We start from the raw sequence: 12,169 nt of genomic DNA, 5'->3' as shown, positions 1-12,169 counted from the left end.
GAAACCCGAGGGATAGAGGCGGGACCAGGAGGAGAGTGGGCTGCAAGCCACAGATAACATTCTGCCCAGCACAGCAGGGGTCAATTTGGTTCACTTGCCCAGTGACAAGAAGGAAAAAAAAAAGTGGGCTGTAACCTAAGGATCTTAAGACTCACAAGTAAGGGGTTGGTTTGGAGGTGGGAGGAGGGAGTGAGGAGTCGAGGAGGAGACCGGACTCGGGAGGGTGCAGGAAACTCTTTGGGGCTGGGGCCAGGCAGGAGAGGGTGGGGAAGTCTGTGGGCGCAGTCATCCTCCAGGGTCCGGTCCAGAGGCAGCTTCTCCCGCTGTGGGGATGGGCTCTGGACACCTTTGGCTCTTCTTGCCTGTTTTCCAAGGCGCAAGCCAGAAGCTCCGGGCGCTAGCTTGCTGAGCTGGTGACACAGGACACAGCCACAGAGCTGGTTCCCCCGGGGACCCCTGCCTGTCTGCTCTCTGGCCGGCAGCATGGAGGAAAGTAGCGAATTTGACAATGACTATGGGGCAGACAACCTGTCTGGGTGTGAGTACACGGACTGGAAGTCCTCGGGGGACCTCATCCCGGCCATCTACCTGCTGGTCTTCCTCCTGGGCACCACGGGCAACGGCCTGGTGCTCTGGACCGTGTTCCGGAGCAGCCGGGAGAAGAGGCGCTCGGCTGACATCTTCATCTCCAGCCTGGCCGTGGCCGACCTGACGTTCGTGGTGACCCTGCCGCTGTGGGCCACCTACACCTACCGGGACTACGACTGGCCCTTCGGCACCTTTGCCTGTAAGCTCAGCAGCTATGTCATCTTCGTCAACATGTACGCCAGCGTCTTCTGCCTCACCGGCCTCAGCTTCGACCGCTACCTGGCCATCGTGAGGCCGGTGGCCAACGCCCGGCTGCGGCTGCGGGTCAGCGGGGCCGCGGCCACGGCGGCGCTCTGGGTGCTGGCCGCGCTCCTGGCCATGCCGGCCATGGTGTTGCGCGCCACGGCCGAGGTGCCTTCCGGCCTGGACAATGTCACGAAGGTGCAGTGCTACATGGACTACTCCATGGTGGCCACCCTCAGCTCCGAGTGGGCCTGGGAGCTGGGCCTGGGGGTCACGTCCACGGCGCTGGGCTTCGTGGTGCCCTTCACCGTCATGCTGACCTGCTACTTCTTCATCGCGCAGACCATCGCGGGCCACTTCCGCAAGGAGCGCATCGAGGGCCTGCGCAAGCGGCGCCGGCTGCTGAGCATCATCGTGGTGCTGGTGGTGACCTTCGCGCTCTGCTGGATGCCCTACCACCTGGTGAAGACGCTCTACACGCTGGGCAACCTGCTGCACTGGCCCTGCGGCTTCGACCTCTTCCTCATGAACGTCTTCCCCTACTGCACCTGCATCAGCTACGTCAACAGCTGCCTCAACCCCTTCCTCTACGCCTTCTTCGACCCCCGCTTCCGCCAGGCCTGCACCTCCATGCTCTGCTGCGGCCACAGCAGGTGTGGGGGCACCTCCCACAGCAGCAGTGGGGAGAAGTCGGCCAGCTACTCCTCCGGGCACAGCCAGGGGCTTGGCCCCAACACCGGGAAGGGCGGAGAGCAGACCCAGGAGAAATCCATCCCCTACAGCCAAGAGACCCTTGTGGTTGACTAGGGCTGGGACCCCAGAGAAGCCTGGTGCCCTCTGCACGCCCCAGCCCTCGCCCTGGCTCTCTGAAAGTCAGGTAGCTCGAGGGCACTTTTGCTCTGGCACTGGACGCCATCCTGGCTCCCTGCCTCCTGCCTTCCTCTTGCACTCCTTTCTCCTTTAGTTTTTGGTCAGAGGTTGCGGTGTGATGGAAGGAGACTGAGCCCTGCAGATCTGAGCTTGGCCACTCAGCATCTGTGAGACTGACTTTGCACAAGTCTCTTAACTTCTCCGAGCCTCAGTTTCTCCATTTGTGTATGTATAATGGGGGAAGTCATATGGGCACTGAAATGATGGGTGTGTCTGGCTCAGTAAAAGTTGGTGTCTTCGCCCCCCCCCCCCAAATCTTTCATTCTGGGATCTCAGCTCTTCTTTCTCCTTCCTTTCTGTTTAGTTTTCTCTACCCTCTCCCTCCCTTTGTTTTCCCCTCTATCTCTGTATAGTTTTTTACCCTCTGAATCTTTAGCTCTGGCTCCCGCCCCTCTCCCATAGCTCATTCCTCCCCTCAATCCATTCTTCTTCCTCTTTTTACCTCCTTGTTGTGAGGGGCTCCTAAGGGTTAAGAATCCTGAAGCTTGTAAACACTCTTTATCCTGTTCTCTGAGAAAGCCAAGGGAATGGGCTGGGGCGGGGTCGGGCTAGGTGTCAGGGACAAGTTAGCACTAGCACTCCAGTCTGCAGGAGCTCAAAAACTTTCCCCCAAATCGGATCAGAGTGCTGTGATTTCAGGCACCTCTGGGGGCTCCCTTCCTGCAGCCCATCCATGATGCCAACCAGACGATCTTTCTGCAGTTTTCCTGGGACGCTGTCATTCATCCTCTCATCTCTGCGGGAACTGAAGGGCAGTGGGTTCACAAGCAACAGGCTCCTTGGATTCCTCCTGTGAATGGGGGGTTGGGAAAGGACAGGAAGAAAAAGGAGAGTCAGCATTTGGTCTATATGTGAATTGGCTTCTCTCTCACAATCTTCCCCCCCCCCAACCTCCTTCAGAGCTGAGCTTACCCCACCCCACCCATCACCCCAGGATGCGTTTCTTGGGCACTGGTGCTACTCCGTGCCAAGAGTCAACTTTGGATGTGGTGGAGATGCTTGCCTTGTGTGTGTATATGTATATATATGTAAGCTTGGGTGAACATAGCATGACGCAGTGTGCCTGTGTCACTTGTCCCTTGGATGAACCCCCCCATCTCTATTCTTCACACAGTATGTTTGAGAGAAGAAGGGGCATATTGAGACAATATAGAATAAAAGGGAGCCCACCCCCACTGGATTTGGGGGCTCTGACGGCTGGTCCGTGCTTTAAGAGAGAAGCCTGTGTTTGTGTTTGCTCTTGGCTTCCTATAGGGACATCTCTCCCCAGAGCTGCTGACACTGAGGCTTGGGGACGAACTATGGTCCCATGTGCTGGGTCCCCAGACCTTCCCTAGTTCCATGAGGGAACCAGGAGGCTGGTGGAAAGCTTCCCTGGGCCCCGTTCTCACGCCTTCTCACCTTGCTTTGAGTTTATGGGCGTTTCTTTCAACACCCTCCCTTTTCCCCCGGGTCTGTGACCCTCTTCCTAAAGCGGGACATCTGCTTGCCATGGGGTGAAGAGCCCTTTGAGTTTTTCTCACTCCACCATCAGGATCGGACCCCTTGGCTTCTCTCTCTTGGTTGGGGGCTGAGAGCAGTGCCTGGAGCAGCCGTGCAGGCTGACAGCATGAGTCCACACATCCAGAGAGACTTTGAGGGCAGCATTGATGGTCCGGCCTTTGTGAGCTGGGGGCAGGGTGTGTATGTTCCGGGTTTTGTCTTTGGAGGATTCTAGACGTGAAGGACAAGATATCAGCCACGGAGGCAGGAAGAGCCCAGCTTGGTATAAACGGACATCTTGGTCATTGCTGGGATGAGGTCAGCTCTGGGAGTGGAAGGAGGAGGAGAAGGAGAATGGAGAGACTCAGTTTAGTAATCTCCCCGTCACAAGCCAGCATCTTCCACAGACTTACTTTCTCAGCCCAGGACTGTCCTCAAAGCATCCAGCCAAGGGTGAAAGAAGCTTCTAGAAGGGAAGAGGGTGTGCCCCTCAGAGACCCTCCTGGGGACTTGCAGAGACCTCCCACCTGGAACTCATCAGTGGTCCTGGATAGAGGGTGGAAGAGGCTGCCTGCAGTGTCCCTCCCTTGTCCCCAATCTGCCCCTTCTTGGAATGTCTATGCTATTTTCTGACCCTGTTGGTCACCGCGGTTCATCAAATAAATCTGTTTTGTGTAACTATTGTGTTCAAAGACCCTTCTCACACAAGTGTCTTAGGATGCCAAAAAGACCTCCAATTTACAGATGTTACAGTGGGAGGTGGTGTGAACCCAGCTGAGAGAGAATAAGAAGGGAAGTGGAAGCTAAAAGGACTAAAGTGAGAAACTGGAAAGGACATGGGGAAGCTGCAAGAAGATGGAGGAAATAGACCCCAGGGAAGCAAAGCTTTCAGGATGAGATCAGGGGGAAGGCAAAGGAAATAAAGGGATGGGGAGCAGCTAAGTTTTTGTGTTTGGAAAAGCCTAGAACAAATGGGCACACATTTTGGAGACTGGAGCACAGATCTGAGGGAAAATATTAACATTTCTTCCTGTGAAGGTAGACCTATTATTTATTCACTAGAGGCCCACCCCTGATCAGGGCTGTGTTGGGGGAAGGACTGCAGGCGGTTGGTGGGTCAACCTCACCCCCTGGTGGAACTTCCGGTCGAACTCCCGGTAGAGGGGCAATTTGCATATTAGCCTTTTATTATATAGGATTAATTTATCCCTTTATTCATTTATCATCCCCTTTTGACTCATTCATTCATTATCACATGAGCATCCATTCAGTTACACCAGAAGTTCCAATGCTTGTTCTCCAATCAGAGTCACTCTGGATGGTTTTGTAAACACTCATGCTTTTTGTCACCCAGACCAAATTCAAATCTCCTAGACTTACCCCACAGTTTATAATTACTAAAAATTCCTCAAATGATTTTGGGGGAGGACATGTTTGGATATGTTTCCATCTACATAGATTCTGTCCAAATTAACATGGGCACAAAAAGACTAGAGAGTCAGAGGCAGAGGCAACCGGGCTCTGGATGGTTATGGAATTGGGGGAGGACAGGGCTGGAATGAAGATGTGTTCACTATCTTCCACAAAGACCTCTGCTACTAAGAATGTTTGCAGATAACACAGACGCAGTCACTGTGGTAGAACGGGTAGGAACATGAGAGGTCACATTTACTGCATTTACCACAGCACTCCCATTTTCCAAGCATTATCTCACTTAATCCTTGCAATCCTCTGCCAGGGACATTTTAACCTCATTTTGTTGATAAGGATGCTGAGGATCAGAGAGCTTAGTTAGGTCCTTTGACCAAGATTACACAGCCAGTTCATCGAAGACCCAGGCCTAGAGCCAGCCAAGTCTAACACCAAAGCTCATGCTCTTGACCACTGTTCCTTCCAAAGTACAAATGAGGCTGTTCCAGGTGGGTAGGATGGAAAGTGAGGTGTCATCGGTAAGGTGCCTGCCACAGGTGGATCATATGTGGAGAGTGCTCCAGGAGTGGGTGGTTGGGGCAGGATGGAGATGGGACAGGCATGGTGGATGATGCACAAGAGAGAGGGAGAAAGAGAGAGGAGGGGGAAGGGAAGGGAAAAGAAACAGATGGAGACAGAGACAGCAGAAAGGAGAGACACAGACAAAGAGAGAAATAGAGACAAGCGTGGGGAGGTAGGTGGAAAGCAGAAATTGGGAGGCAGGGAGGAGCTGGAAGACAGGGTATCAGTGCATGTTTTCAGTCTTCTGAAACACACCAGGGAAAACCCTGTGGGAATTTACAACCGTAACAACCACCTATTCACACAGTTTTGTTACAGATGCTTGAAAAGCCTCACCAACTCTCTAGGGAAATTTGAGGTAAGCTACTCCCCTAAATTGTAAGATTATAGAGCACTTAATAATTCACTTGTTCACACATTTCTTCACTCACTCACTCACTCACTCACTCACTCATCTGTTTCTTCAACAAGTTCTTATTTATTACTTAGGTGCCAAGGAACATGCTGGGCACAGGCTCAAATGGTGAACAGGACCCTGTGGCTGCCAGTCTGGTGGTGGAAACAGACAGTTGAATGGGTGATTATACTGGAGTGTGGTTTGAAGAAAGGGAATGTAGAAGTGTGTGGAGGGTCTTATCTAAATGATGGTATGAGTCTGGGCGGGTGTCAGGGGAGACTTTAGATACACGATGGATGCCAGGAGGCTGCTCTTGCAGGGTGAGGGTGAGCGATGCATGGAGAAACCACTCCTTGCAGAGGAAATACCCACATATAAGAGAGCATGCAGCCCCTCTGAAGAGCTGGAAAGAGAGCTCATCTAGTTCTCACCCCAACCCTACCTCAGCTCCGGGAGGTGAGTCAGGTAGAGGCATGGGAAAAAGCTTGCCCAGGTCTCAGGGTGTGGATGACAAGCAGATTGGGGCTGGGACTAAAATCTGGGTCTCTAAACAATGTAGGGGAGCCAGAAATTTTTTTTATGGCTTCTAGTTTTTCTTCCCTCTGGGCTTGAGCTATCTTTCTCTAAGATATCTGTCAGGGTGTCCTAAAGAGGCCCTCTCACGCTGGGCCTTTTGGAAAAAGATTCTAAGAAGGGGTAGATGGATCCCGTGGGAAGACCACCCTGAAGCTAGAATGACACTCAGCATAATAGGATCTTGCTATGATTATCCTGCCATCTCAGCGGGTACCACTCTGTCTGAACTCCAGGGTGTTTGAAGCTGGCAAGGCCTGATTCATCGGGTGCAGCTCTTTTCACTTATTGCCCAAAATGCTTGTAAAGTTGCTATGAGTGATGTCAGAGTCACAAAGACATGACTCAGAACTTAAAATTAAGCGCACAAGAAAGGAGATTTGGAGATGTTGGGCTGATACTAGAAGTTTCAATTTGTCGTTTGAATGTTAGAGCATCAAGCAATATTCATTGATTTATTCATTCAACAGACCTACGATGCATCTGGGACTCTTAGAAGCTGAGGATACAGAGGTGGACCAGACATGATCTCTGTCTTCATGGAGGACCTTGAAGAACCTTCTAGCCTTACCTTCCCATTCAATAAATGGATAAATTAAGGCCCGCGGAGGAGGGCCGATCTATATAGGTCTTATGGTGGAAAGATGGAAGAGGTGGGACTAGAATTTAGGCTTTTCACTGCCCGGCAAGAGCCTGTTCCATGTTTCCAGGCTTAGAAAAGAGAAAGGGTCTTTTTTTGAGGCTATGAAGAACAAGTGGAGAGGGTCAAAGCAATGATGGATCACTAACTGGGGAGTGGGTGGGCACAAAGGTGCTGGGAGGTGGTTAGCCATAGTTTCGTTAATATACCTTTTATTTTAGAAGAGTTGTAATTTTAAGAAGCATGAGTACAGAGAGTTCCATATATTCCACATCCAGTTTCTGTTATTAACATCGAACATTAGTAGGACATACTTATCACAATTAATGAACCAATATTGACATACAGGATGTCCCCCAAAATGTATACACCACTAAAAGCTGATAGTCCAATGGACATTTCTTTTCAGATTTAACCCATTGGAATGAATAATTATTCAAAGCGTGTATACATTTTTTGGGACACCCTATATTACTACTAACTGCCCATACATTATTCAGCCTGCCTTCCTTTTTACCTATGTCCTTTTTCTGTTTTAGGATCCTATTCAGGAGACCTCATTGCATTTAGTCATTTTGTCTCCTTAGGCTCCTCCACTCTAGGACCGTTTCTCAGACTTTGTTTTTGTTGGCCCTGACAATTTTGAGAAGCACATGTCCGGTATTTTGTTCTGTGTACTTTTTAAAACAAATGTGTTTTTATTTCCATGTACCAGGCATATGCTAGATGATAAGGAGAGAGCAATAAATAACAGACAAGTGATTCCTGCTCTCTGGCAGTTTAACAATGAGTAGTAAAGTGTAGTAGCATCATTGCAGGAAGCACAGCGTGCCGTGGAGGCACCCACCCGTCTTCTGCTGTGCAACGATGAGTGATCACAGATGGGTCAATGCACTGGCTGAAAACATAGGTCACCTGCAACTCCACCTGGGTTCAAATGTGGCATTCTCTCCCACCTCCAAAGCATCCTAGGGCTCACTTCTGGCCTGAATGACTGGAAACCTGGGGACATGAGACAAAAGCATATTGTATTCAGTGGGCATCTTACCCTATATTGTTCTGTACTTTATTATTTAGTCGTGTGACACATTTCTTGCTTACTCAAGGATGCCTCCTATATAGACAGAGGATAATGGGAAGTGGCTTCCCCAAATCTGCTTGAACTGCCGTACACAGTCAGCACCCTTCTTGTCTTCTACTTCAGTGGGGACCTATTTCTAGAAGAGCCCTTTTTGGCTGCAATGTAATGGCTCTGTGTGCTCGTCTGTCTCCTCTGCTCTATGGGCAGCGCCTCTAGAGTAGAAGCTGTGTTTACGCATCTCTGTTCTCCTGGTGCCTGGAATGGGCAGGTTGCTCAAAGGGTGTTTGCTTAAATGATTGAACAGCTGGATAAAGAAAGTTCAGGAGGAAAGGTGAGAAACACTGATTTTTGCTTAAAGTGAACAAATTGATTGCTTTTAAAAAAGTCTAGAAAGACAAGGTAAAGATTGGTGATGCACTGAGGTTGGTGAGAACTAAGATTCCTAACCACTGAGTCAACTACATCCGATAGCCTTTTCCTCTTTGAGCCGCTGCTTGGGAACCACAGGGCTAGAACACAGGAATTAGTTAAGCCATGTTCTGCAGGGCACTTCTGATATTCTTGTAAGTTGAATTTCTCGAAGTATAGCTTTGCAATGACCAGTTCAGTGTTTATGCTGAATACTCTGTCTTCAGGTATCTCTGGCTGGATGGTGGTGTGCGAGGCTGGTTGGCTTCCTGTGGAAGTTATCAGTGAGCCAACTGGAGCTGGCACTGAGTCAGTTTCTGGGAAACTATGTTCATGGAGGAAGGACTCTCATGATGGTGGGATGTACCAATTGAGTAAAAAATAAAATCTTGGACTTCCTCCTTCTATAAAAATACCCAGGGAAAACTTCTCTTCCGGACCTTAAGAAAATCTGGTCCAGGTTTAAGGGCATCCAAGAAGAGCTGGCAGTCTTTCTTCAGGGTCTGGAATATGTCCATAAGTTCAAGAGGTTTTCCTGTATGATGGGGATGAAGTGGCCTCTGGTGATAAGAGAGAGACCCAAAGCTTCATTCTAGGGGGGCTGGTTTGGTCTCTTTGGCAGAGAACAGATTTTGGCCCAGGTATAATAATGACCCAGAGTTTGGGGACTGTCATCCCAAGGTGCCAGGATTGAAGAGCATGGAGGTGATCCTTACCATTAGGAGAAAGGACGCACCAATATAGTGGTTAGTTGGTTTCTAGGATGAGACCCAGAAGCCCTTGAGCATCCCTGGGATTCAGCTGGCTGCCAGTTCTGTATTGGGGTTTTTATTAGGCTATCAGGGCCCCTGGAAGGTGATTGTTATTTGCTGTGCTAATAATTAGCTATTTTATGTTTGGGAAAAGCAGAATAGCAATTACCAAAGGAGTTGACTAAAGACAGATGTTGAGGCTGGAGGAGGAAGTGATTCCATTCTGACTGTGGAAATCCAAGCAGCCCAACATGCTGGCATGAAAAACACAGCATAATTGAGTTGGCAAGGAATGCTCTTACCCTCCTACTTCACTAATGAAGGAAGTAAACCCTTGGGAGGGTAAGTGACTTTTTAAATGTCATTGATAGGTAGTAGCTAAGTTGGTTGGCGGGGCTCTCTTAATTCCCAGGCCTGCTTGCTTTTCATGTCACAAAGTTATCTCTTTTCTATACTATAGATGGTTTTGGAAGGGATACTTATTAGAGTAGACAGACAATAAAAGGTAGTATTGATATGTCCAATTTGTGTTAGTGATGATTTAGCTTGTTTTGTTCAAAACTATGATGTTAGTTTCCTGTTGTCCATTCTGTTAAGGGCACAGACAGGTCTAGCCTGAATCCCAACTCTTCTTTGTTTGTGTCATCAAGACGAGTATTTCTTAAACGTTAGTGTGCAGAAGAATCATTGGGGATGCTGTTAAAATACAGATTCTGATTCAGTAGGTCTGGGGTGTGTCCAGAGGATGTTGTTTCTTTAAAAGACTTCTGGCAATGGTGGATGCTGTTGGTCCAAGGAACACACTCAGGGGAGCAAAGATCTGGGACATAATATTCATCAATGGACTGCTTTCTCATCTGTAAAATGGGATAATAAAAGTGGTTACCCATAGTACTGGTTTGAAGGTTCCATGAGTAATGTTTGCAAGGATCTTGCACAGTTTCTGGCACATAAGAAGTAATCAATAGTGTTCCAGTCCATTTGGGCTGCTAGAACTAAATATCATAAACTTGATGGCTTCTTAACAACAAACATACACTCCTCACAGTGCTGGAGGCTGGGAAGTTCAAAGTCATGGCCCTGGCAGGTTCAGTGTCTGGTGAGATCCCACTTGCTCATTGGAAGCTGTCTTCTGTGTCCTCACATGGAGGAGTTAAGAAGCAGGTAAGTTGCTAGACTTTAGTGGTAGGAAAATGAGGGAACCCTGGTATTGTGATGTTTATTTTCAAGTGACTTGTAAGATGAGTTCATCAGGTGTGCAGGAGGTAATGAAAGGTGTATATAAAGTTTTGAAGGCTAAAAGTATCATCTTGGGCAATGAAAAAGCAAAATTCCTAGGGAAGTATATGGTGCTGATTCTCTCCTTTGAGATTTGTGCCCATGAATTTAAAGGGGAATCATTCAGTCAGGTTGTGCGATTTTCTCTGGCAGCATTTAGCTGCTGTGGCTACAAGCACAGAGAAGATGCTCATTAAGTGTTGGAGTTTGCAAGGTGATTGTGACAGAAGAGAGAGGCATGAGGTATCAGGGTTGTCTGCAAGAGAGTAGATATAAAGAAGTGCAATGGAATCAACTTCTGTAAGGAAGGAAGCAAAGACAGGAGGTAGACATATGGGCATGTGGTAGACATAGGTTAGTGGTCATTAAAAGGGACAAGAAATGTGGGAGTGGGGGCCCCACTACAGCAAGTGAGCTGGAGGAGTGGGGAATGGAGGTCAAAGAACAAGATTTTAAAATAGAGATTTCTGGTAATGACAGGGTCTATGGTATAACTGTTGAGTGGATAGCTGAAGTGGAGTGAAGAACAAGATTGTTGGGGTCAAAGACATCAAGAAACGGAGAGTCCAAGCTGTTGGGTGAGTTCTCTCTCTATATATTGACGTTCTGAGAATTATTGTAGGAAGAAGGCAGTGAATATGATTGTACCCAGGAGCTAAAGTGTGCAGTAAGGAAGGAATAATGCCTAAGAGAAGAGTAGAAGGAGCCCAATGAGGAGGAGGGCATGGGTATGAAATAACTATAAATAGGGCCATGGTTAGCCCATATGCTTTTGTGCAAATTAGAAAAAAAAATGCCTCTTCTCCAGTAGGAAGCATAGGGTGGGGAGTGTGGGCTGGATTTTATTCACCCCTCAGGTGGGCATTCTTGGGCAGGACACACCCTACTTGGGCAACCTGTAGAGCCATACCCGGTAGTCCTAGTTGAATGGCACAGGCATAAAAAAAAAGTCAGCTTTTTGCAAGGGAAATATCCTGAAAGAGGTCACGGGGAGCAAAGATCAACACTCTGATTTTACAGGCAGGGAAAGTGAGGCCTAGGGAAGGGAAATAAACACATAGGAGCTCAGCAGCAGAACTGAAACAAAACTGTTCTGACACTTGGTGTTTTCTGCCACAACCCGTCCTGGAAGTGACGTTTTAGCGAATGCTTCAGAATTGCAACTTAAAAAACAACACCCCACATGTTTTCCCTCAAAGTCGCTTTTGTGGGAGGTGACAGACGTCTTTCTAGTGATGCTGCCATTGTTCTAACCATTTCTGGAAACTCCTTCAGCGAAATGATCTTCTGAGTCACAAAGACAGCCCACCGCACTGGAGAGCCTTACTGAATACCTGTCCTTGTCCTTCTTCTGGCCTTGGGTTGAGAGCCCGAGATGCAGCCAAGAAAAGCGGCCTCTCTACATCTTATTTAAACATGTAGGTAGTTGGCACTCAGCATGTTCTAGGCCCATGAGATCCCCATCAAGCTTTGGGGGTCAGCTATCACTGTGAAGTATGTTTGGTTTGAATAGGTTTTGTTTTGCAAGGCTGGTGTGCATGAGGTTTGCATGTGTCTGGTATCTTAAATGCAAGCTACAGAACCTTCCCCACCTGTTTATGCAGAAAACAAATTTAGCGAGGCATATTAGGTAGCTCGCAGCATCTCTGGAGAATTATGGTTCAGGAAGGAGCCATCCTTGAATTATCTAGTTCTTGTGGGGACCACATTGCTTGCACCGTGAAGTTCTGCTGGGACTGGACACAGCTCTTCCACCCCTGCTGTCCTCGGTGATTTTTGCCTTCCCTCCACCTCAGCCACAAAAA

General features: G+C 48.5%; 1 protein-coding gene across 1 annotated transcript; it reads left to right on the top strand.

Moving 5' to 3' along the window:
• Positions 1-483: 483 nt before the first annotated feature.
• Positions 484-1,638, top strand: APLNR (apelin receptor; the record flags this gene model as incomplete). Its single annotated transcript, XM_081099963.1, has 1 exon — positions 484-1,638. One exon carries the CDS (start codon positions 484-486, stop codon positions 1,636-1,638), a length of 1,155 nt encoding a protein of 384 aa, XP_080956089.1.
• Between the last annotated feature and the right edge of the window lie 10,531 nt (positions 1,639-12,169).

This window comes from Myotis nattereri, assembly GCF_964212035.1.
Source record: "Myotis nattereri genome assembly, chromosome: 9".
In the NCBI taxonomy this organism is placed as follows: Eukaryota; Metazoa; Chordata; class Mammalia; order Chiroptera; family Vespertilionidae; genus Myotis; species Myotis nattereri.
The sequence above is the reverse complement of the archived record's forward strand: the minus strand, read 5'-3'. Positions and strand labels throughout refer to the sequence as shown.